At 43.8% G+C, this 26,734-nt stretch overlaps 1 protein-coding gene across 8 annotated transcripts in view; it reads left to right on the forward strand.

The window, feature by feature from the left end:
* PKP4 (plakophilin 4) overlaps positions 1-26,734 on the forward strand; it is a 100,380-nt gene that overhangs the window by 33,314 nt on the left and 40,332 nt on the right. For all 8 annotated transcript variants that reach the window (XM_028746396.2, XM_028746354.2, XM_028746365.2 and 5 more), the window contains exons 3-4: positions 12,720-12,832; positions 26,616-26,650. In XM_028746396.2, the coding sequence (XP_028602229.2) occupies positions 12,720-12,832; positions 26,616-26,650 (148 nt within the window). The remainder of the gene's footprint in view (positions 1-12,719; positions 12,833-26,615; positions 26,651-26,734) is intronic.

Here is a 26,734-nt window from a genome sequence, read left to right on the forward strand (position 1 = left end):
CTTACTTTATAAGATGCATGAAGACAATGGCAAAGAATATTTATGCAACACACCCATGCCCACTACTCGTTCCTAATGGACATGGATGGCGGTTTAACTATTTTGGCTTTGTATTTAAATGAGTATATTTTTGTATGAAAAACTTGCACCTCTTATGAGCAGGATAGTTGATATAGCTGCAATAATGACTTTCAGGATTATAATTTTGTTTTTGAAATAGACAGCTAGGAATTGCTGCTGGGAATGAAATTATAGATCTGTGGGATGACTGCTTCTATGCATATGTAAATACTACGGTATCAGCAAATGAGCTGTTGAATTGGCAAGCTGAAATGAACGATGCCTGTTGGGGCATTGTGTTCCTGTTTATAATAAAGGAAAAGCTTTGCTCTGACTATAGCAGCTTTTTCTGAATGCAAAAACAAAAAAACCCCAATACATCTTTTTTCAAGGTTTTTTTGGGCACTGAAGAAAAATCCCAGCCTCCTCTGATTCATTCTCATTCTCTCTGTGTGGGGGTAGGGGTGAGTATGTAGAAAGGTATTATGAGCGTACTAAGTTGCTAGCTCTGTAGCTTCATGAACAATGACTATCAAGTTTTGTTTCCTGATAACTTTGAATGCATCTTTACTATACTACTGTTGATAGGAAAAGGGTGGTTGCTTATTAAATACTTCAGTTGGTGTTGTAGGACAGATTCGCACTCAGGACTGGAGGAGAGAGCCTGCAGAAGGTTCCAGGCTGTGATCTCAAAAGAATGGTACCAGACCATTATCATTTCCCATTATGTGCCCTACACAACTACCTCTTCGTGAATAATAATTCGTAAATCAAACTTAACTTCATGCACCAATGTCAGTATATTAATATTAAGGTAAAGGTACCCCTGCCCGAAGGCCAGTCGTGACCGACTCTAGGGTTGCGTGCTCATCTCGCTCTAGAGGCCGGGAGCCGGCTCTGTCCGAAGACACTTCCGGGTCACGTGGCCAGCGTGACGAAGCTGCGTCTGGCGAGCCAGCACCAGCGCCGCACACGGAAACGCCGTTACCTTCCCGCTATAAAGCGGTCCCTATTTATCTACTTGCACTTAGGGGTGCTTTCGAACTGCTAGGTTGGCAGGAGCCGGGACCGAACGACGGGAGCTCACCCCGCTGCAGGGATTCGAACCGCCGACCTTACAATCGGCAAGTCCTAGGCACTGAGGTTTTACCCACAGCGCCACCCGCGTCCCATATTAATATTAACACACTACTATTAATGTATTGATTTGCTTTTGGTTATGCTTGCTATAATTAATGAAAAATAGCTCAATGTTGATTGGAGTGCTTGATATAAAGTTCTATAGGATTTTGAATAATTAATAAAAAACCTTTTGCATTATGGCCACCATAATGTGTAAACATGGGCCATGTCTGGTGGGCGTCAACTGCTGGGTCACGGGTTGCTTTGCTTATTTTGCTTAGCTCCGTTGAAAGCACTCTTTTGACTAGGAAGCACGGATATAGAATTCCCTGGTATTGGCTGTTTCCCAAGCAAGAGATCCTTTTTGCTTTGGTGCCTCGAGACAGAAATTTCATAGTGTTGTGACGGTGTATATTGGCGTTGTATATTAACAACTACAGCTAGGAGAAAAGTAGTATATCGAACACTCAGTTATTTAAATATTGATCCAGGTAACAGCTCTGAACAAAATGGCACTTGTAGCCATTCCACAGTTTCAGTAGGAGAGATGAGAAGCAGGGCTCATTCCATCAGCTTTGCCGAAAGACCAGCTCCATAAGGCACCTCCTTTCCCTGAACTGTCACCATTAAGAAAAAGAGGTAGGAATAGGTCAATATATATATGTGAACTATCTCTGGGTAAAGTGACTTTTCTTCTTTAAGTTCTCAACATTCTTAACCTAGCTCAAGGTTGTCATCTGAACTAGCCAGATGTTTAACTGATAATCAATCTCAGTCAGTGCATCATTTGAAAAATAGGACTTCAGGGCCATCTTGCCCCAAAATGGCAACTAAACATTCTGTTTGGCAACTGCAACCTTGGTTTAAGGAGCCATTTGGTGCCTAGCTTATATATCAGATTTTCTAACACTGAAACCAGGGCTTCATCGTCAAGCTGTCTCCAGACTGATTATGATAGCAGCATGGCAGTAAAAAAGGACTGGGGAGGAGGAAAATGGCTGCAAGCTCATCTCCTAGGGCCTTCATATTAGCACTAAGCCAAAGTTTGGCTTAGTGTGATGTGCAAAGAACACCATAGTTTTGTAAAACTATTTCAACAAACAATAGTTATAATGAACCATGGTTTGTCTTCATTAGGGTGTCAAAACAAGCAGTGGTTAATTTGAACAGAAGAACAATTGGCAAACTTTGGTAATCCCACCAATTCTAATCCCATGGAATGTGCCCTCGAAGATGTACAAACTGTTTTCAATTTATATAAGGAATCAGTCAAATAAACTTCGTTAGAGATCCCTTGGTTCCCTCCCCCCCCCCCCATAATAAAACTGATAACTGTCCCTGGGAAATTAAATATTCAGAAAATACCATACTTTTCCGTGTATAAGACTAGGGTTTTTTTTACTCTAAAATAATGTTTAAAAAATGGGAGTTGTCTTATACACGGAGGTCATCTTCCCCCATTTTCATAAATTTGAGTCCCCAAAAATAGGGGTCGTGTTATACATGGGGGGTGTTATACACGGAAAAATACAGTTTGTTAATAAAAGGATCTGGCAAACCTGCTTAGAGGAATCTGCAGAAAGTTACCCCTGCCCTTTGTCAGTCTCAGTTAAAAGGAAATAATTCCGAACTATTATTGAAGTTTCCTTCTGTTGGTAAGAGAGACGAATATTCAGTCTATTGATATTTGGAATCATATGAATTAGATTAGCACCCTTCAAAATTGTAACAAAGATCAGATTGTAAGTGTAATTGTACAGGTCAGAAGAACAGTGGAAGGGTATTTTTTAAGACATTGCAGGCTTCCTAGATCAATCTGAGTACTTGGTTATTTCCTCTTAGATTATAGCAGGATGAGCAAAAAAGAAGAGGCTATCGATCCTGAATTTATTTCCTATGTGAAACCATTTGACTTATTTTGCTTACCAGAAACTTGGCTTATAAATATTTATACTGCCCATGTGTGAGGTTTTAGGATACTGTCTCTCTCAGCTTTTAAAGTACCCAAGTGTAGTTGTGGGAGAGGCTGTTCTCATTTCTGCAGATATTCAGATATACTGTAGACAAAATACTTTAAAATTAACAAATGATGGGCATAAATAAACTGTTAGGGAAAAATACTTCAAGAATTTATTGATTTCCCTTAAATCAATAAAGCACCAAGTTAAGGAGGTTTTAAGCAAGTAATATTGTATATTGAGAAAGCATACTGTCAGGGCTGCCTCAGGTCCCAGCTGGGACCTGAGGCAGCCCTGACACATACAAAGACCAGATATTTTGTTGTTTGGGGATTTTAATGTGTAGGGATAATGAATGAATGAGTAACCACAATCCTTTTGGTACAAATGGTGTAAATTTCTTAGGGTAGATTTGTGAATAAATAACTGGTGAATTCTGCATTTCACTACATATAACAGGAGTGGAGAACCTCAACCCTGGGTCTGGATGTGACCCTCCAGTCCACTGTGTCTGGCCCTTGTGACTCTCTACAGGACACAACTCTTGCTGATCCTGCTCTGTGCCCTCCTTGAGTACTTTTCATGAGTAGAATGTGCCTTTGGACCATGATGATAACCTCTTATTGCCTGGATGGAGACACAGGTGCGAATGGAAACCTACAGGCATCTGCTACATCACTTAGATGGATTTTTTAAAAAGCCAATTTTGTAGATTTCTCCAACAACAGGAGCGGAGTCGACTACATTCTTGTTTGTTCAGCATTGTTTCTGAGGTAAAAAATTTAAGGGTCAAGTTCCTAGTGATCATCTTTCACAGAGGTACGGACTTGGGCTTCAGATTGACGTCACTCGGGCCATCATGTGCGCGCAATGTGAGATGATGTCATGCGTGCGCTACTTGCCTGCCGCCACCCACTGCTTTGCCTCTACTTGCTCTCTGGCACTGCCACAGAGACTATTGGAGCTCGGTGTAGCCGTGGATGTGTCCTGTGGAGCTGGTGCTTATGCTGCACCATGTGATGTCACACATGTGACACGTTGGGTCACCTGGCTGGGCACCCACAGTGGAAATTTTGTGGGTGCTGAGAGACACCCACTCCCCCCCCCCCCCGACCGAGATGGTGCCCATTATCTTTCACTAGGATGCACAAGGAGCAGCAACAGGTGAGCACCCATTGCTGTGTCCCAGCTCCTGCCAACATAGCAGTTCGAAAGCACGCCAATGCGAGTCGATAAATAGGTACTGCTGCGGTGGGAAGGTAAATGGCGTTTCCGTGCACTCTGGCTTCTGTCACAGTGTCCTGCTGCTCCAGTAGCAGTTTAGTCATGCTGGCCACATGACCCAGAAAACTGTCTGTGGACAAACTCCGGCTCCCTCATCCTGAAAAGCAAGGTGAGCGCCGCACCCCATAGTCAAATTCTACTGGACTTAACCGTCCAGGGGTCCTTTACCTTTTACCTTTATATTGAGGAAAGCTATACTGCATGGATATCATCAGTGCAAGGTGATGGGTTTAAGAGATGACTTTATAAATAATGGCCCATTTAACCTAGCATATTAAAACCATACTTAAAACAACCTGTGATTTAGTGTGAATGAGCAGCATGCTGGTGTGCACTGCTCAAAAGTTTGCACTTCACTCCTTCCCTGTTCCTGCTGCATCGGGGAGGAACTAGACTAGGGAGATTCTGGTTTGTCATTATGTACAAACCTGGGCTTATGGCTTGTTTTTTTGTTTCTGCTTGTGGCTTGTATGGAGAAAAACAAACCATGAGCCCAGGTTTGCATACAGTAACATCCTGCGTGACGTGGGAGAAGTGAGACATGGTATTTTGAGCAGTGTGCACCAACATACGAAGGGGGGGTGGGGGGGTTGTGTGGGGAAAAGGCTCATGTATATCCAGACTTAATAAACTTGAGATCATCTGAACAACAGCATACTGGTTACTTGCAGAAAGAGGTGCATCATACTCTTGAATGATATGAGCTTGACCTGTAAATATTTATGCCAACATACTGTAGCAAGCAACATTTGTCTGAGTATAATTATTGTAAGTGTACATTAGTGAAAAGGCTTTTAAAACCCATTTAACTCTAATTTGCTTGTTATCCTAATTATTCCTAGGGTTCTGATTAGTTAGGGATGTTTTAGTGTGGGATGTCTTTACTGCTGCTTTCAAATTCATGAGATTTGAGTTATGTTCTTATCCTGTTGTCTTATAGGTAAGTTGCTTTGATCACTTTCTCCTCCATTAATATGCAACTTTCCTTAGGAGACGAGCCACATTTTTGAACAGAGATCTTGAATTCAAGTAGCATCTCTTCGCAGAGTTTTAAAAACGTTTTACTAGTACTGCAACTGCTACTGATTACTTATATGCAACCCAGTGACAACTTTTTTTAAGGATGAGGAAGTGAGGCAGAAGCTGATAGAATCACTTTTGATTTGCACAGGCTAATAGAGGCCAATCTGTTCTCTCCGTGTTGTGCACATTCTTATAATCAAATTTTCTGCCATAGTGATAGATGTGAGCTTGTGCATGCCTATCTGGTGTACAGTGTGCCATAGACACATTAGAATATCAGTGGTACAGCAGGGAGGAAAGCATTGCCATGAACACTGAAACAAATACTGGCTTTCAGGCTTCATGAAGTGATAAACACTGCTGTCCTTCCAGCTGGTGCAAATATTAGTTCTGTAAGTAAAGGTAAATTAAGTGTGCTGTAGATTTAGCAATCTTGTTTCGAATTCACAGCTCCTGAAAGACCAAGCTAAGCAATATACAGTGGTGCCTCGCAAGACGAAATTAATTCGTTCCGCAAGTCTCTTCGTCTTGCGGTTTTTTCGTCTTGCGATGCACGGTTTCCCATAGGAATGCATTGAAAATCAATTAATGCGTTCCTAGGGAAACCGCCTTCAGACCAGGTCCGGGGACAGTCTGTCCCCGGACCTCTTCTGAAGGCTGGGGGGGGGGGACAAGGGCTTTTCTTCCCACCCCCAGCATTTTAAAAAACCCCGGGACAGCGGAGGACTTCTCCGCTCTCCGAGGTGATTTAAAAGCCCCTGGGAAGGCAGGCAGGGGGGACAAAGACTTTCGCCCCCCGCCCGCCTTCAGAAGGTGTTCCCGCCCCCGCCCCCGCCCCGCTTCGGAACAGCTTTCCGAAGTGGGGCGGCTGGGGCAGGTGTCCCCGCCCCCCCTCCCCACTTCGGAACAGCTTTCCAAAGTGGGGCGGCTGGGGCAGATGTCCCCGCCCCCCCTCCCCACTTCGGAACAGCTTTCCGAAGTGGGGCGGCTGGGGCAGATGTCCCCGTCCCCCCTCCCCACTTCGGAACAGCTTTCCAAAGTGGGGCGGCTGGGGCAGATGTCCCCGCCCCCCCTCCCCACTTCGGAACAGCTTTCCGAAGTGGGGCGGCTGGGGCAGATGTCCCCGCCCCCCCTCCCCACTTCGGAACAGCTTTCCGAAGTGGGGCGGCTGGGGCAGATGTCCCCGCCCCCCCTCCCCGCTTCGGAACAGCTTTCCGAAGTGGGGCGGCTGGGGCAGGTGTCCCCGCCCCCCCTCCCCGCTTCGGAACAGCTTTCCGAAGTGGGGCGGCTGGGGCAGATGTCCCCGCCCCCCTCCCCGCTTCGGAACAGCTTTCCGAAGTGGGGCGGCTGGGGCAGGTGTCCCCGCCCCCCCTCCCCGCTTCGGAACAGCTTTCCGAAGTGGGGCGGCTGGGGCAGGTGTCCCCGTCCCCCCTCCCCGCTTCGGAACAGCTTTCCGAAGTGGGGCGGCTGGGGCAGATGTCCCCGTCCCCCCTCCCCGCTTCGGAACAGCTTTCCGAAGTGGGGCGGCTGGGGCAGATGTCCCCGCCCCCCCTCCCCGCTTCGGAACAGCTTTCCGAAGTGGGGCGGCTGGGGCAGGTGTCCCCGCCCCCCCTCCCCGCTTCGGAACAGCTTTCCGAAGTGGGGCGGCTGGGGCAGGTGTCCCCGCCCCCCCTCCCCGCTTCGGAACAGCTTTCCGAAGTGGGGCGGCTGGGGCAGGTGTCCCCGCCCCCCCTCCCCGCTTCGGAACAGCTTTCCGAAGTGGGGCGGCTGGGGCAGGTGTCCCCGCCCCCCCTCCCCGCTTCGGAACAGCTTTCCGAAGCGGGGAGGGGGGGCGGGGACACCTGCCCCCCCTCCCCACTTCGGAACAGCTTTCCAAAGTGGGGCGGCTGGGGCAGATGTCCCCGCCCCCCCTCCCCACTTCGGAACAGCTTTCCGAAGTGGGGCGGCTGGGGCAGATGTCCCCGTCCCCCCTCCCCACTTCGGAACAGCTTTCCAAAGTGGGGCGGCTGGGGCAGATGTCCCCGCCCCCCCTCCCCGCTTCGGAACAGCTTTCCGAAGTGGGGCGGCTGGGGCAGATGTCCCCGCCCCCCCTCCCCGCTTCGGAACAGCTTTCCGAAGTGGGGCGGCTGGGGCAGATGTCCCCGCCCCCCCTCCCCGCTTCGGAACAGCTTTCCGAAGTGGGGCGGCTGGGGCAGGTGTCCCCGCCCCCCCTCCCCGCTTCGGAACAGCTTTCCGAAGTGGGGCGGCTGGGGCAGATGTCCCCGCCCCCCCTCCCCGCTTCGGAACAGCTTTCCGAAGTGGGGCGGCTGGGGCAGGTGTCCCCGCCCCCCCTCCCCACTTCGGAACAGCTTTCCGAAGTGGGGCGGCTGGGGCAGGTGTCCCCGCCCCCCCTCCCCACTTCGGAACAGCTTTCCGAAGTGGGGCGGCTGGGGCAGGTGTCCCCGCCCCCCCTCCCCACTTCGGAACAGCTTTCCGAAGTGGGGCGGCTGGGGCAGATGTCCCCGCCCCCCCTCCCCGCTTCGGAACAGCTTTCCGAAGTGGGGCGGCTGGGGCAGGTGTCCCCGCCCCCCCTCCCCGCTTCGGAACAGCTTTCCGAAGTGGGGCGGCTGGGGCAGGTGTCCCCGCCCCCCCTCCCCGCTTCGGAACAGCTTTCCGAAGTGGGGCGGCTGGGGCAGGTGTCCCCGCCCCCCCTCCCCGCTTCGGAACAGCTTTCCGAAGTGGGGCGGCTGGGGCAGATGTCCCCGCCCCCCCTCCCCACTTCGGAACAGCTTTCCGAAGTGGGGCGGCTGGGGCAGATGTCCCCGCCCCCCCTCCCCACTTCGGAACAGCTTTCCGAAGTGGGGCGGCTGGGGCAGATGTCCCCACCCCCCCCTTCGGAACAGCGTTTTAAAATGCTGGGGGTCGGGAGCGAAGCGCTGCCGACCCCCAGCATTTTAAAATCTCCCCGTGTCCCGGGAAGATTTTAAAATGCTGGGGGTCGGGCTGCCGACCCCCAGCATTTTAAAACCTTCCCGGTACACGGGGAGATTTTAAAATGCAGGGGGTCGGCAGCGCTTCGCTCCCGACCCCCAGCATTTTAAAACCTTCCCGGGACACGGGGAGATTTTAAAATGCAGGGGGTCGGCAGCGCTTCGCTCCCGACCCCCAGCATTTTAAAACCTCCCTGGGACACGGGGAGATTTTAAAATGCTGGGGGTCGGCAGCGCTTCGCTCCCGACCCCCAGCATTTTAAAACCTTCCCGGGACACGGGGAGATTTTAAAATGCTGGGGGTCGGCAGCGCTTCGCTCCCGACCCCCAGCATTTTAAAACCTCCCCGGGACAGAGACTTCTCTGCTGTCCCTTGGAGATTTTAAAATGCTGGGGGTCGGCAGCGAACGCTTCGCTCCCGCCCGCCAGCATTTTAAGATCGCCCCGGCAGGCGGGGGGAAGGCAGGCGGGGGGGAGCAAAGACTTTTGCCCCCCGCCGGCCTTCAGAAGAGGTCCTCTTCTGAAGGCCGGCTGTGGGCGAAAGTCTTTGCTCCCGACCGCCAGCATTTCCCTATGGGCTTTCGTCTTGCGATGCAAGCCCATAGGGAAATTCGTCTTGCGAAGCGCCTCCAAAACAGAAAACCCTTTCGTCTTGCGGGTTTTCCGTCTTGCGAGGCATTCGTCTTGCGGGGTACCACTGTATAGGGGAAACGAAACATTGGCTTCCTACATTTTAAATGTGGATGCTAGAAAGTTGTGCAGATACCCCTTAAGTATGTATTTTTTATTTTTTATTTATTTATTTATTTTTCAGTTTTAAATTTAACAATGATAATCTATACCTTTACCTTTTATCTTCCTTTATATTTGTATCCTTCATTTTGACTTCCCTCTACTCCTTCTCTGGTTACATAGAGAAACCGTTTAATTAAACTGCACCTCCCCCCTTGACATCTTTTTATTATTATAATTCTATCTACTCCACCCCCACCCCCACCCCCACAAAATCACCTTTTAACTGCTTGGTTTTATATTAATCCTGCTAATGCATTTAATTGTTTACAATAGTTCTTTAAATCAATGAAACTTGCCCATTCTTCAATGCCTGGAAAAATCTGGACATATGGCAACCCATATCAGAAGTGTTGATTTTGGCGATTTTGGGGGGAAGGAGCTCTAAAACTTCTTTTTGTGATTTCGCAAAATAAAACTCCCAACAAGTTTGGCCAAAAAAAGCTCAACAACTTGAATACATGGCTACTGTATTTTAGAGACCAGGGGCTTATGCACAGTCTTCAAGTAATCATCATTTTAATGGCTGACATTCTAACATCCATTAAATTTATTTTATGGATGGCTGTTACATGATGTATAATGGATGTTTGTTTGTTCTGAAGTCTGACCTTGTCTATAAATGCCAGTAAAAAGATTTAAACCCTTCAACACAAATGATATACTCAACACCATTTTATTGTGCGTGTACGAAGCTTATTAGAGGATTAATTGGAACCATTAACATTCATTTTCCTTCTGATGGAAGTTTGCAGCCAGATAACTTTACTGTCATATGTTAATAACACTGAACTTTACTTATGTGAATCTGTCAATTTTCTAAAAAGATAGGAGATGGAGATATTTCATCTGGGCTCATTTAGATGCCTGGTAGAAATGTTTAGAAACCAAAATATTCCTGGAAGCCAACAAAAACTTTCTAGGTTTTTGGACAATTAGATGTCTTGAATTTTTCTAGCCTTGGGGGCTATTTCTTGTGGAAGAAAAGGGGGTGGGGAGTATTTTACCATTGGATCAAAGAATAATTGTCTGTTCTGTTTGTGTCAAGCAAATAACATATGTAGCTGCATGAACTCTTTTGGTTCAACACACTTTGCTCTAACACAAGGCCAAACAGATCTCATTCTTATAATAATCACCACACCTTTAGGTTGCCCAGGTCTGTGAAGGCTGTTGGGAATTAACCAGCTGTGAAGAGTACAATTGACTGTCATATTGACTTTTCTAAACTTGGGTGGCTTTTACAGCCTCCTTCTTACACCTCTCCTCAACTTTTGAAATAAAATGATGTGGTTTAAGCTTAATAAACAACCGAGGAGCAAGTGAACTAATAAGCAGATTTATCCTAGAAATCAGAACAGAAACGTGACTGGACTAAAAAGGCAGACGAAAGGACATTCTAACCAATACTGACTTGGCACAGATATTGAATTGCCAGATGGACTTGGCTTCCAAATGTTGATTCTCAGCTGGCATAGACTGTTGGCAACATGCATCTAAGTTGGCCAGTCCAAACAAGACACATACCTCTGTTAGAAAAACTTAGGTATAGGCTTTTTAAATACATGGTAATCGATAGCAGAAGGCAAGCTGGGGCAACAGCACTCACCTGCCCTCCAGTCAGTTGCGTCCCTGCTGCTTACCACTGCAAAAACATTGTGATGACCTCCCCTTCTACCTCCCGGTAAGCAGCAACAGTGAAAGGATGGGAGGTTAGGTGAGCACTTCTGCCACACTTCTGAGGATAGTATTACAGTCCACGTGTGACAGAAGAGCTACCTCTACAGCTAGGCTGGGAAACCTGTGGGTCTTAGATGTTGCTGGAATACATACAACTTCCTTAATCCCTGACCTTTGGCCAAGCTGGCTAGGGATGATGGGAACTGGAGCCCAACATTATCTAGATGACTGCAGGTTAGCACTCCTGCTCCAGAATTTGTTTGAAGTTGTAATTAAAAGGTGATTTGTAGAAAGGGTTCAGTACTGAATGTGATCCAGGGAAGGAAGTTCTATTAGCAGTGTTGGCCAGTGGAACATCTGATGGAACTCAAAGCGAAACACACGGCAGCAGGGCAGGGGCTATAAAAGAATGGACTCAGAACCTGCTTGGCCATGTACAACTTTTCTAATAATTAAGTAATTGCCCCGCAATTTTTTGGGAATCTTCTGCTTTTGATTATGGCCTTTGTTTCCACACTACTTCTATAAAGTGTAAAGAGCAAACACCCAAAGCGACAAAACATTTGCGAATGGAGTTCAGTATTATATGCAGAGTTGTTGGTTTTTTTAAAAAAATGCAATGACTTTTTCTAATATTACCTCAAAATAGATTTGTAGCAGCAGGAACTGGTGGTGTAATTTTATGGGAGAAAAATGTATAGTCGCACAATTTTCGGTTGCATTGAGGTATGTTCTTGATAGCATCTAGGGTAAAGACAACCCCAAAAGGTCCTAATTAATTTATTGAGCTCCACAAGAGAGAGGGGGGAGAGAAAAAGAGAGGTAGTTGAGTGGCACATAGTAACTGCATTTGCAAACACTGATTCCTGAGATGGATGGATGATGGAAGTCTTCTCATCTTGGGAAACAGGAATGAGCAGCTGATGTACATATAAGGAGAATGCTTTTTCCAAAACCTCTACCGTTGACACCGTTCAGCAGCCTATGACTTGGCCTGCACGGAGGTGAACAATTGAAGGCTATTCAGCCCTTGCTTATTATTTCAAAGTATGACCCTTATTTAAGGAACTAGTTGCCAACTTGGCCTGTGAACCTTTTGCACAGAGGCTGCCATATTTCTTCCCTTGTAAAACACCTCACTCCAGTGATTATGGTAGTGAATCATAAACTGCTTTCAAGCCATAAAAACTTAGTATGTGTACCTTGGCACATTCAGCTGTATGCTAAAGTGACATTAATCCTACTAGGCCATATTTGAGCCAGTGTGGTGTAGTGGTTAAGAGCGGTAGTCTCGTAATCTGGGGAACCGGGTTCGCGTCTCCGCTCCTCCACATGCAGCTGCTGGGTGACCTTGGGCCAGTCACACTTCTTTGAAGTCTCTCAGCCCCACTCACCTCACAGAGTGTTTGTTGTGGGGGAGGAAGGGAAAGGAGAATGTTAGCCGCTTTGAGACTCCTGAAGGGGAGTGAAAGGTGGGGTATCAAATCCAAACTCCTCCTCTTCTTCTTCTTCTTCTTCTTCTTCTTCTTCTTCTTCTTCTTCTTCTTCTTCTATTTTTCGGTAACTAAGCACCCTCAAGCTAACTTTTGAGGAGCCTTTAAGGGGTGGTAAGCAAGTCCTTGCTCATGGATATGTACTGATTTTTCAGATGACTTACTAATAGGAAAAGGGGTTTTGTTCCTTATTTTTAGTTCACTTTAATTCCTTTATTTGCTTTGAGATGTGTGGACCAATATATTTATTTTATCCTACCCTCCTACCCACAGCACTTTTAAATATATATATATATATATATATATATATTATTTTTTTATTATTTTTTTTATTACAGGAGCTCCAGTTTCAAAGGCTCACCAGAGAGCTTGAGGTGGAAAGGCAGATTGTTGCCAGTCAGTTAGAGAGATGCAGGCTTGGAGCAGAATCACCGAGTATTGCAAGCACAAGGTACACATCCCAGAGTCTTTTATTTCCAAACTCCCATTTATGTACTTATAACAAACATTTATTTCATCGCACTTTGTGCAATCTCAGATTCTCAATGTGTGAGCATTGTATTTGTCACTGATTGATGTTACAGTTATTTTTGCGAATGGCTACTTGAGATTCTTGGATTTTATCAGTGCTTTTTCCCCCCCTTTAAAAATGTTTAGGGTTCTCTCATTTTCCTATTCATATTGAAATACTGCCCCTCAATGAGGCCAAACTTAGATTCACACAGTGTTTAGGGGTATGCGTCCTGTCCCCCCCCAGAAAAAAAGCACTGGATTTTATAGTTTAGGACTTTTGGTTGCTTGATTGCTCCCCAGATGGTCAACCCAACAAACAATGAATGTATGCTTGGGTGGCTGCAGTTAACCATTTATGGAGAAGTAACTTTCCGCTGTGTGCAGGTTCCCGTTTAGTAAGCTGATCATTTTACATGTGAGAATTTTACCATTCCTCTCCTTCCCTAGATTTCTGATTTATAGGATCCGATACATTAGTAAAATACCTTTTGATACTTTTCTGGGTGTCCCTTGGTGAAGAGAACTATGATACTGTCTCTGTGTTTACACCACAGCAACCTTGGTGTCACCTCACCCCTTTCCCTCCTGGTAAGCACCCTGCCCCACTAACAACTATTTTGCAATTTGCAAATTCCTTACTGCCTTCCTCTGCTTTTCTCCTCCCATCTCCTTTGGAGTAAGGACCCCCAAACTGCAGGCAGCATCCCAGCATGAGCAAGAGGCTTATGAAGTAGAACACGCCTGCCTCAATGGCTCCTTGCCCCTCCTCAGATACACCGGGGCTATCACTTACATGGATTTCATTTATGTGATTGAAGCTTTATGTGGACTACTGAAAAATAAACGAAAAGGAAGAAAGAGGCAGGAGAGCCTTGCTTGCTAGGCTCTGGAGGTTCTCGTGAAATCTCGCAGGGCCATCGGAGATCTCACAGGAACCTACCAGAACATGGTAAGCAGGCCAAGGGCTTAAAATATCTTTCCACATAGAGTTTTCCCAGCACGAAAATAGCTTTTAGGCCCTCCTTGTTTGCTGGGCTCTGTGATGGCACATGAGTTTTTGCAAGATCTGGGATGGCAGGGGCAGTTCCAGTTCCGGAAGTTGTTCTGATTTTGCATGGGATCTAAAGCATTTGCACGTGATCTCACCTTTGCAAATGATCTTTGCAAGAGATTTTGTGAACTTATGGGTCATCTGGCTGACAAAATTTGAAATTATAATGTTGGACTGGATCGACCTCTTTTTTTCATCCAAAAGGCAGTTCAAGTTTGGTTTGGGCCTGGAATTAAAATGTGTCAGTTGTTATTCTCCTGGAGAACAGAAGCGGTACAGATGCCTCTTAGACTCCACTTACCCGGAGAAGGGGCAATGCCTTAAAGTGTTCTGTTCTGTTATATCCACAATTTAAACAATAAGAAATAAACCAGTTTAAGAGTGGTTGGGGAAACACAGCCAGATCAGCGGGGTACAAATATAATAATGATGATGATGATGATGATGATGATGATGTATGACAAATGTGGGGGGGGGGGAAATAGAGCTAGTTCTCAAAAGCAGTTCTGGATTGCTTAATGAATGGATGATACAGTATTTTGAAAGTGTGCAGATTCCTTTTCATCCTTGGAAAGAATAAATTCCAATGCATGGAAGATCAATACTGGGTAGCTTAGACAAAGAGAAGGTTTTTTCAGTGGTTGTGCTAGTGTCCCTTCTTTGGTATAGCTGCTTCTGCTTCAGAGAGGTCCTGCTGGCATTGGTGTTATCTTTCAGGTGTCATATTTTGCCTTCGCTACTTGCTTTATTCTGTTGTGTTAAGATCCTTAAAACTGGTGTGTTGGCTTTTTGTTTTTTAATGTGAGCCACCTTGAGCAACTTATTTGAGAAGACCAGATAGAAATACGTAGGTAAAATAAAAATAAACAAATAATCAATTATAGAACCATACCCGGAAGTGCTGGATGGTAATTTCTGCCTGGAGGTCATAGAATCATAGAGTTGGAAGGAACCCTGGGGATCATCTAGTCCATCCCGCTTGCAATGCATGAATATGCAGCTGTCCCATACCAGGATTGAACCTGCAACCTTGGCTTTATCAGCACCAACCAAGCTATCCGCATGCACCTCTGCCTTCAGTCAGCCAAAACATGCTTCGCAGCCAAAGTGTGGAGTTTACACTACTTCATACTAGCTTCACACCATCGCAAGATTACTGCTGTAACCAAGTCAGAAAGACAAGTCCACAACCAAGTTTTGTGGAGGTTGTCCTGTATAAACTGGAGGGAGGGGCAGGGGAGGCACAGCAAAATAGGACCTCAAATAGTCAGAACACTACACTGAAGCTAAAATAGATGGAATAAACAAAAGCAACTTGGGTTCTCATGAGTTAGAATGTACTTATTGCTTTCTTGGTGCTTTCCATGTATTCCTGTTGTTCCTATAACGCAATATTACACTCTATACCTATCAACATCTGTAACAAACAAGTGATACTGATTATTCTTGTTTAATAGGTGGCTGTCCAGATAATTAAGGTAATAGAGGCTTAGGAAAAATCATTAGCAGGAAAATTAAATCAATTTTTCATGCATGTATTTTATGTAAGCTGTCAAAAATTCAGAAGCAGCTATTTTTCTAGCCAAGCACCTAGCTGCTCACCTAGTGGCAAGATTTCCATAATCACTGGAAAGAGTGGCACAATGTAGAGGGGTTAAAAGAAGAAATGAAGGGCTGAAATGTTCAGGTTTAGGTTTGATAACTGAGCGGCTGGCATAGACCCAAAATAGCCCAATGTTCACAAGTCCCTTACGCATGTGATCTCTTTGAGTTTTCAATCAATGGAGTTACTAAGTGTGCAAGAGATTGAAAAGCATCTTAGAATGATGTCAACACACACACAGGACAGATGATAAATATGCATATACAACACCATATTTTGTTCAGTTGTATTGCATGTGAAATTAGTGGATGACATTTGGATGATCACCTTGGTGCTTAATAAGCAGGGAAATGAATGAGCCTTTTTACCTACACATGCAGTCCCTTCATCCCTCCTTTTCTGTGAGCTGCAGTTATAACAATATGTTTCTAATTGGTTGCAGTTTCTTGCTTCATACAAACTGGGAAACTATGGTTACCAGCTCCAGAATAAGCCAGGATGTCAAATCATGTTCTAAATTTGATTTAATATTAAACCAACTTCAATTAATGGCTTCATATCCTAGCTTGCTCCAGAGCAGATAATTATAGTTTCCTGGTTCAGACAAAATAAGAAATTATAGTTAGAGGCTTCCTGGTTTAATTGCAATTTACATGAATAGTCTGTTGGAATGGGCAAAACACTTGTTTATCTCTAAACTTATTAAGCCCAAATAATCACCTGAACTGGGTCACTGTCCATTAATTTTTGTCTCCTTGTTAGCATATTTCATGTCTTCTACACCATTTGACGGCATTAATCTGTAAGAGCGTTTGAAAAATCACCTGTCGATTTGTGAATATTTTCCTAAAATACAGTAAGTAATGGAAGGAACAGACCGGAGGGAAACCGTTAAGTGAGATGTATCTTGGAAATTTGTCAGCAGCAATTTGGCTCTAAATCTTGTTGGTCAACATTTTCTCCAGGATGAGTGCTTGCTAGGCTGTATACATCTAATATACCGTATTTTTCGCTCTATAACATGCACCAGACCATAACATGCACATAGTTTTAAGAGGAGGAAAACAAAAAAAATACCCTAAACGAAATAGTGGATATATGATTTTTGTGGTTCATGCTGTGGCCACAGACATGTGATCTGACAGTGAGTTTGGAGTAGCCCAATGCAAAAATCCTGAGGATCCATGTGGATCCATGCTTTGTAACCACGGAGGAGGGAAGGAAGGGGAACCATGGATCCTCTGCTCACGACTGCAGCAGATCCCCCCCGCCACCCGCAGGCATTCGCTCTATAACACGCACAGACATTTCCCCTTACTTTCTAGGAGGAAAAAAGTGAGTGTTATAATGCAAAAAATACGGTATTTTCTAGCTCTGGCGCATCTTTTGGATGGGGGGGGGAATGACTCGCTACCACATAGTTTGAGATTTATATTTCGAGGAAAATGAATAAATAACACGAAGGGTTCTTTTACTATTTCAAATGCATACTGTGGATTGGACAGTTCCTTAAATGTTCTCATCCCCACCAAATCAGTCCTAAACACTTAGAACAGTTACCTACAAAAAGAAACAGCATGTCTTGGTTAGAAGCGTATCTGCGGGGCCTTCAGGGCCAGATGTCTCCAGAAGCTGGAATCTGCTGGAGCAAATGCCTCCTTAGTTACAATTTGAAGCTAAACACAGCATCACAATGCAATCAAACGGTACGTCTCATAAAGTAGCCTGTAGGAGGTATGAATGGTGACCAAGATGTATAACTTTAAAAGAGGATTGGACAGGTGGAGGATAAGGCTATGTTATTCCTCCAGCGTCCGAGGTAGTATGCTGGAAATCACAAGTGCGGGAGCGTTCTGTTGCACTTATTTCCTGCTTGGAGCTTTTCCATAGGCACCTGGTTACAGCATACTGGAATAACTGGGCTTTTAATCCAACCCCGCAGAGTTCTTATTTCGTTCTTAGTAAGCAGCATGGCAAATTGTGCTACATGCTCTTTGCAAACTGCTTAACTGATTCACAACACCTATTCTGTTCGGTAGGCCTCACTCTCAATGATGTATATAATTTTTTTCAAAAAAAATTGTATACCACCCTTCATCCAAAACACAGAAACATTTTAATTACTCCCATGGAACCTGTGTTTAAGACATTTAGTGGTATGCTTGAAATCAAAGGCAGATTTGATGAACAACTATCAGGGAACTCATTCTTTGCTACATTGCCTTTTAAATATGTTCAAATGACAGTTAGTTTTCTGGGTGTGAATAGATGCTGTACAGCAGCCTTCCCCAACCTGGTGACCTCCAGATGGTCTGACTGGCAACTCCCATCATCCCTGACCAAGATGGGTGCAGCTGATGGAGGTTGTAGTACAGCCACTGATAGAGGAAGGCTGCTCTAAATAGTATCATACAGTGGTAGAAACAACATTTGAGATCGGCTGTGTATAAAGGTAATTAGGTAACACAACAGGTTGCAGTGAAGAACCAGAGAATCCGTATTCTTCTTTGCCAGCTAGCATTAAACATCGCTTCTGAAATGTCTCAACTTATGGCTCAGACATTTGACTCATTCTTCCATTACAGTCACCCGAGCCTCTAATTCTCCCCCAGTGAATTACGCAAGTGCTGGCAGTGTCCAAAGGCACCCTTTGCACCTCATCAGCCACAGGTCTAAATAATTAGGGAGTGTGAGATTGCAGCACTAGTTTTTAAACTCCTATTGTAGCCCTCGTTCAGTCACTAAACATGTTTTTATTGTAATGCACTTCTAAAATAGATATAGTCAGGTTTCCTCAAACTTGGCCCTCCAGATGTTTTTGGCCTACAACTCCCATGATCCCTAGCTAGCAGGACCAGTGGTCAGGGATGATGGGAATTGTAGTCTCGAAACATCTGGAGGGCCAAGTTTGAGGAAGCCTGGATATAGTCACAAGAGCTTTGGTTATACCTTTGCTCGGTTTCTGATGCACTCCCCCCGCCCCCTGTGCATCTCTCAGATCTTGAATTTGGCAGCTAAGCAGGTGTCCAGGCATCTGCTTACAAAAGGCCAGTGTCCTAGCAAGAAGAGACACTTCACAGCTCACATCCCCTTCCCCTGGCTTTCACTCTGCTGTGGTATGGAGGAGTCAAGAAACAGTAGGCATTTTGCCTTCTTTGAACCTCAGCAGAAGCAAGAGACCCTATTGCGCCTTTTACATGTGCCAGAGGGAAAGGGATGGGCAGCAAGTCCTGGATACTAAGCCAAGCAAATTTCTGTGGACTATTGCTTTTCCTGAGTTGCTTCATATTTTATACATGTGAATCGTATATGAATCTTATATAAATTAATATTTCAGCAGCTGTATTTGAACTTCAGCTCCTGAAAGTTATTGTACTTTAACTCTTGAAGATAGTGACCATAGCTATTTGCTGCTGTATGCATCAAGCATACACAATATGTACAAACAGATACAAAGCAGGCGTCCAGGGACTGTTCTTGTTCATCAGTGCTTACGTTGCATATACACATACTAGGAGTGGAAGAATCCGAACATACAAACTTTTGACTAAAGGCTAGACTTTTGCTTAAAGCCTGAATGCTACCTGTGCTGCAGCCTCTGGGGCCGATAAATAGTAGGCTCGCTTCCAAACACCCTGTTACAGCCAGGTTTGAGCATGATGATTGCTCTTCTTATCACCCAGTTACCCTTTCCTTGAAACTAATATCCAGTGTCGTTCTGTATGTGGATGTTCAATTTTTAGTCCTTTAGTCCCACAAAATGTCTCCAATTCCCCCTTTACAGCTGTCTATGGTCTGTTGCATGCATCAACAAAGAACCGCTCACTCACAAATAGTGAGGTCTGGAAAAACCCTAGGCGGTTTAGGTCTTAGTGAAGTAGTTTATTATGTGTGTCGTCGTCGTCCCCCCCCCCCCCCCCACTATTCTCTTCCACCTCTGAGCGTTCCTCAGAGAAGCCCCTTCGTGACCTTTCTTGGACGATGCCATGCTTTATTGAATTCCATCGAGCCCAATGAAGCCATTTCACTTCCCTTTTCTGTATCTTGTGATTTAATGTCACCCTGTCCTCCGCGCATGCTATCCTTTCCCTGAATTCAAGTCTCCCAGCAACCCCAGATTTGTAAAGGAGTAGTTAGATTGGTTTTGGAGCCAGCTTTCAAGCCTTCCATCTCTGAAACTTCCCCATGTTTCATCGATGGTTGGATTGAAATGAAATGTAATGGCCTATATGCTCATTTACGCAAAGACACAATAAATGTTCTTAGCTAATATCAGAAAAGGGTTGTTTCTTAAGCCAAGTGTGATGGTCACAGATTGAAATATACAGTGGTACCTCAGGTTACATACGCTTCAGGTTACAGACTCCGCTAACCCAGAAATAGTGCTTCAGGATGAGAACAGAAATTGTGCTTCAGCGGCGCGGCGGCAGCAGGAGGCCCCATTAGCTAGAGTGCTGCTTCAGGTTAAGAACAGTTTCAGGTTAAGAACGGACCTCCGGAACGAATTAAGTACTTAACCAGAGGTACCACTGTAAAGTCTTGTATGAAAGCTTATAGGTTTTTTAAAAATTATTATTATTATTATTATTATTATTATTATTATTATTATTATGCTTGCTTTAAAAGAGGAAGTATAGGAAGAGTACAGTAAACAGCCGGCCAGTTCCAGCCAGTGAATACTGGAGAAGTACATCTCTAGAAGTGCAGTTTATTTGGAGCAGTTCAGTGAAGCAGAGCTCTTGAAGCAGCCATTTTTAATTACTTCTACTCATTGCCATTCTGTTCACAAACATTTTATGCCACAAGTCAATTTCCTCTGGGATGTAAAAATCCAAATTGTAATGGTCCCCACCAGCTGGAATTAAAAATGTATATCTAAATCTCCTGTAGAGCATTTATGCTTTAGGTAATTTACCCAGTGTTCCTATTAAACTGAAGCATTCAAGCTGGCTGCAACAAACCTAATACTGTGGCATTATGAAGAATTCAGACTGAATAGCTTCCAAAACTAGTGGGGTAGTTTATTTTGTTATTTGTAGCCGATCATTTCTTGTTCCACACCAATAAAAACAGAACATTATTTTGATTTATATTGGAAGTAAAGAACTCCTGCAGTAGGCCAGTGAAGTGTTAAACTCAATAAATTGAGTACTGTATTTGGAAAGTTCCAAAAACTGAATACCTCAGCTGTCTCTGTGTGTATTGGTTGAAAAAATTCTAGCCAGACATTCAGCATATTAGCTGAATGCTTGACATACCTGAATGTATACCTTAATGTAGTAGGGTTTGGTCCAGTGAATATACCCATCATCTGAATATCTTCATCCTGCTGAAAAGCATTTTGTTAATGTGTTATGTTATTGGGAAATTATTGTTGTTTGCTTGCTTGCTTGTTTGTTTGTTTGTTTGTTACTGTTATTTATTAAATTTGTATACCACCCTTCATCTGAACATGACAGAGAGGTTCACAACACAAAAATACAAAATGAAAGCTACAATATAATAAAAAACCAATAACCCTTATGCCCCTAAAAACAGATTTAAAAGGCCATAGATGGTTTAATCAGCCAAAGGCCTGGTTATGGACAAATGTTTTTGTCTGGCGCCTAAAGACATGGGATGAAAAGGCCAAATCATGAAGGCTTTTTAGACAGTCTAATGCATATCACAATATATAGGTCCTATGCTTCTATAAATCTGCATAAAGAACTTCCCCACATCACAGGGCCTCTATATTGAGCTGTGCATCATGGACCAGGGTTGCATAGATTTATTGATTTGAAATGCTTCTAGCCCAGCCTTCATCTATAAAGATTCCAGAGCAGTGTGCATATACTAAAATAAAATTTAAAAATATAATGCAATTAAATCAAAAAATACCATCATTATAAAACAACAACAACAACAACAACCTAGATGAACAAAGCAGAACAAAGAACAAAATCTCAAATGTTAAAATGCCTGGGTGAATAAGAGAATTTTGACATGGCACCAAAATGAATGTAATGCTTTGCACCAGTTGTGCCATTACAAGGAAGGTTGTCCAAAGACAGGACACCACCACAGAGAAGGTTGTGCCACCACAGAGGAGGTTCTATCCTTCATTGATGCATAACAAACTTCACCCAGAGACACAGAAAGGTAGTATAGGGCGAGGTGCTCCTTCAAGTATTTGGGTGCCAAGTCATTTAAGGCTTCGAAGGTAAGCTACCAGAAACTTGAATGGACTTGGAAGCAAACAGACTCCTTAGTAAGGAGGAGCATCCTGTACCAGCCCAATGGGGAATCCCCTTAAGGGATCTTAAAGGGCAACACTTTCTGTACAGCAGCCCAGTCAGGGGCTGGTAGCCAAAACTTGTAGCTTGGAGTTGTACTGGATTCAGCATTGTCACTGAATGCTTAGGGGAACTCAGTGGCATGGAGTGCCTTTCAACCAGCTTCAGCAGCTACAACCATTTCTGGGTAGTCTTGCCACAGTTATCCGCAGTCTATTAACTTCCCAAAGGGATTGCTGTGGGGCTACCCTTGAAGACAACCTAAAAGCTTCAATTAGTGCAAAATGTGGCAGTAGGACATTAAGTGATATAGTTGGAAGGAATCATAACATCAGTTCCGAAAGATCTACATGGCAGCCCCAAGTGAGTTGGAAGGGTACAGGAGCAGACAGAAATGACGACATACACAAACTGGTGTTGGATTAAATTAGGCCACAATTTTATTGATCACAGTGCAAAAGGTTTGGCACAGGCATTGGCCATGACTCCACACAATCAACAACCAGCACACCTGCTGGTTGATGACTGTAGTTTGACAGCCGGGGTTGACCATTGTTGAGGTTCACCATGGCGTGAACTGCTTGTGGCAGAGCTTATCCAGTCACTGGTGAGAGGCATTGTGGTTTGATGCCCAAGCATACCTTCCTTTTCAACAGACACATTGAACCATCCAAATGATTCCAGCCCCTCCTTTCCATACAGTGGTACCTCTGGTTATGAACTTAATTCGTTCCGTAGGTCTGTTCTTAACCTGAGGCGCCCTTTCGCTAATGGGGCCTCCTGCTGCTGCCACATGATTTCTGTTCTCATCCTGAGGTAAAGTTCTTAACCCGAGGTACTACTTCTGAGTTAGCGGAGTCTGTAACCTGAAGTGTTTGTAACCTAGGTTTTTGTAACCCAAGGTACCACTGTATTTCTTTTCTGACTGAGTCATTGTTCTGTGGCTACTGAACATGCTCAACCCTCTCTGGGCTGTTTTTGGATCCCCCCCCCTTAGGGATTTTTGGGGCCATTTTTTTATTTCTATTTCTGCAAACCTTTGCCCTCCCCCGCAGGCTGCAGTGCCTTACTCTTGGTTGTGAATTGTGCCATTTTAGACAGCACTTACCCTTGAACTTTGCAAATAGAGGAAGTGATATTCATTCATACTCCATCGTGTAGTAACAATAAAAATTACTTTCCCTATCAATTCAGCAATCTAGATACCATGTAAGTGAGTATTAAGGTAATTTCGAAAAGCAGTGTGTATACATCCTTTGGAAGTTCTCTTTTTAATATGTCTATTAAAATATTTTTGCCGATTTTCAGAATTAATTGGTTGTGTCTTTAGTATTAAATGGGTTGTGTTTGGCTAAGAAATTTTGTTCATTTTCTAAAGGTTAATGAGGTGTTCTTTATTATATATGCCTTCCCCACTGTCATTCCAGCCCCGAAGCCTGCCATTGTACTATAATCCATCTAAATGTATTTTAGCATACACATCCCATTTGTTTTATACAGTATTCATTAAGTGACTGTTGCATTTATTACATTTTTATATGAATTACATAAGCTGTTTTTTCCAATCTGTGAGTTTTATGGGGCGGAAGAGGAAGAAAGGGGCAGCTGTTAGCCTTCAAAATAGGCTTGTTTTTATCATCAGGGACAAGCATCTGATGGGCTGCCTAAGCAAACATTACAGCTTTGGTTTTCAGTTTATGGGTCAGGACCTACAAGGGGTTGTGTCATGACCTAACATTGTACCATTCCACTAGTTCTGAAGTGGAGTTGGAAATCATGTAGTGTGTGCCCCCCTGACATGTTGGTAGAATCCAGCTACATTGGTCACAGTCCAACATGGCCAATGATCAGTTCCCCATCCCTTTTTTAAAAGGGCCTTTTTTCAGAGAAGAATGGGAGATGAGGTTAAAGGAGACAACGTGAAAAACAATGGACACATTATTATTATTTTAAATAAAGAGGATCTCATGTTGTAACTGGGGGTGAACTGTGTTCCTGGATTTGAAAATGACTGTTTTATATAGCAAATGAGTCAGCAAATGAAGTGACCTGGCCCATCTTCCCTTTGCCTCTGTATTTAATATGGCAACCTTTCAGAAATAAATCTTATAGGAACACTTTTTGTGATGCAACTGCTAGAAATTCTGTCACACTGTGCAATGATAGAAGGTCATGCTTTACTCAGTTAACAAGACCCATCTGGGGTGTAGGTGTTGATGGGCTTAGAGCAGAACTACACAGTTAAAAGAAAAAAACCTTGAATATTCCCACAGTACAAAATCAAAACTAGCAGTCCCATGTTTGTCTGCTATATAGGTAATAAACTGTTTTTTTCCCCCTTCACTTTAGCTGGGCATAGCTTGGGTTGACTGCTCTTGTCTGCTGAATGGGTTAGTAAATATACCAGCAAATAAATGCTTGCACACCTTTTAATAAAAACCGTGCCAATCCATCCCTGTTGAGTTGCACAGAGTCTCAGACCTTTTGATGCATCACTGCCTCCTTATGTGGCAGTCATACCCCATGCACACAATGAGTGAAAAATACTGTTATGACACATGGCAATCAATTTCTGATATCTGGTTGCCTTTCCTTAGTAGTTGGGATACCTGTGGACTTGCTAGTCATAGGGGTAGTAGGAGATGTGCACCTTTCTCCCACCCACCCCCAGTTTATGCTGGAAACATATCACCCTGCATCTAATTTTAAGATACATCTTCTCTTGTGTAAACAAGATGACACCACTTCAGCTATGGCAGTGGTCCTTCTTTCTCACATTCTCCCCCTCTCTCATAATTGTGCATATTCAACTTCCCAATTTATTTATAAATGAAGAGCAAGAAAACAGGAAATCTGAGAGGAAGGAGAGGGTGATAAGCCATCAGAGGGACATCTTTGCTGGAAATGTAACAGTTTAGCATCGCTTTGGCCCATTCCTTGCGTACCTGAAATCCTTTGGCTGCTCCTTCAGACACCACACATCTTCCTGAATTTGATCTGTAACTATACAGGGTAATTTGTTCAGCATCAATGGCTGTGTTTGAAAGACAAAAGGCCTCAGTTAATGAGAGCTTTTTTGTGTGTGTGTGTTCGTTCATTTTGGGTGCATGTAATTAAGCTACAGGTGCCACATTTCAGTTAGCAGCTAGTATTGCAATTGTAATAGCATTCTTATTCAGAAATGCATCTTCTCATAAGATCATTAGATCTCTCAGATATTGGTTAAGTCCATCAAAAATATTTGAGTAGGGAGTGATGAAGATTCATATCTATAGGTATTATCGATCTGCTGGAGAGGCTGTGACCATTCTTTCTCGTTAGTTGCCTTGACAATTCCAGAAATGCCCTGGGTGGAAGTGATAATTTAGACTGAAAGTGCTGAAATGCTGTGCCAAAGAATTCTCCCAGTAAATGTTACCAAGGCATTTATATCAGGCACAGTTAACTTTTATATTGGAGATTTGACTCCTAATCTTAATGCAGTTAACAGAAGTGAGCAGAAACTCTCCACATTGCCTTTCATTCTGTTCTTATTAGTGCCTTCCTTGTGGAAAGTTTGGTATTGAATGTATATAAAAGGGGAGCACATTTGTATGGATTTATGCATGAGAAAGTGCGGCACCAAAATATTTTCTTGCACTGACTGCCAGTCTGTAAATAAAGTCAAAATAAATTAAGCGGTTTTCTTTCTAATTTTACTTTGACATGTAAATAGATCTAAACATTTAATGTGATTATTTTCTTCGGTGTATGTTATGTATGTAGTTTGATACATATTGTCATCTGAGCGAAACTGATTTTGAAATTGGATTCTTTAAAAGCATCATTGTAGTAACGAAAGGTTCTAGTATAAAGAGTAAACACATTTACATAAATGAATCACATTCGTGCAGTGAAAATTTTTATTACATAAATTGTTTTAAATTATTCAGCATGCCAGAGAGAAGGAATACTGCTTTTTAAATAAAAAATAAAAAAAAATAGCTGATGAAAACTATGGTTGTAATCTGCCTTAAATTGAAACTGAAAGAACTTTAAATGTACTTAACTTTAGAATGATGGTTTATAATTTATTACTGCATTCCTAACACTGTGTTAATTTCACACAAACAATTAATATAAGTGATACAGCTGATGACACACCAGACCTGTTGTTCTGCACATGTTTGAGTGTGCATCTAGAGCTGTGGGTGGGCAGGTGTCTTCCTTTGCTTCATTGGAGATTTCTTCACCATATGCACAACAAGGTTCTCATGATTTTGTCATCCGCTGTTCTTAATGGAGAATCCCTTTCAACCAAGGTTGCGTCTTCTACATTTCCCTTGATTACAAAGGATTGCAGGTTTGAGTGACTGGCTGTGTGGAATCAGTTCTGTTTCGTATTATGCACCCATGTGGAGAGGCATCCCCCAAAGCCCTGTAAAGTTCAACGTATGCAGGCAATGTAGTGGATAATTTTGGAGATGGAATGGGAGGTCATTGTGGGCCTGTCATACATACATCCAGTCATCTCACTTATTAGTTACTGTGTGTAGGGGGTGTCTCACAATATGACTGAGTGAAAGAGAAGAACTGAATGCAGATATGGGAGGTGCCATTCCCCAGCCGCCCTGAAGCACTTATCAGTGAGCATATACCAAGGATGTAGAAGGGAGAAATCGTACTCTGTTGAACTCTAGTGGGAGCCATCCACCAATAGGTTGCTGGTTGTGCTATATGTTTATAAAACAAAAGGGGCGGGGAAAACATTTGAAAGGAATTGAAGATATTGTGTTTCTTTTCTTTTCTATAGCTCTACTGAAAAGTCGTTTCCCTGGAGATCTGCAGGTACAGTTGCCTTGTATGTTTGGTGTACCCTGTACAAATGCTACATATTTCATGAGTTTCCCTTCAAACTTGGCAGTTGTTCCA

Source organism: Podarcis muralis, chromosome 1 (assembly GCF_964188315.1).
Source record: "Podarcis muralis chromosome 1, rPodMur119.hap1.1, whole genome shotgun sequence".
NCBI classification, from domain to species: Eukaryota; Metazoa; Chordata; class Lepidosauria; order Squamata; family Lacertidae; genus Podarcis; species Podarcis muralis.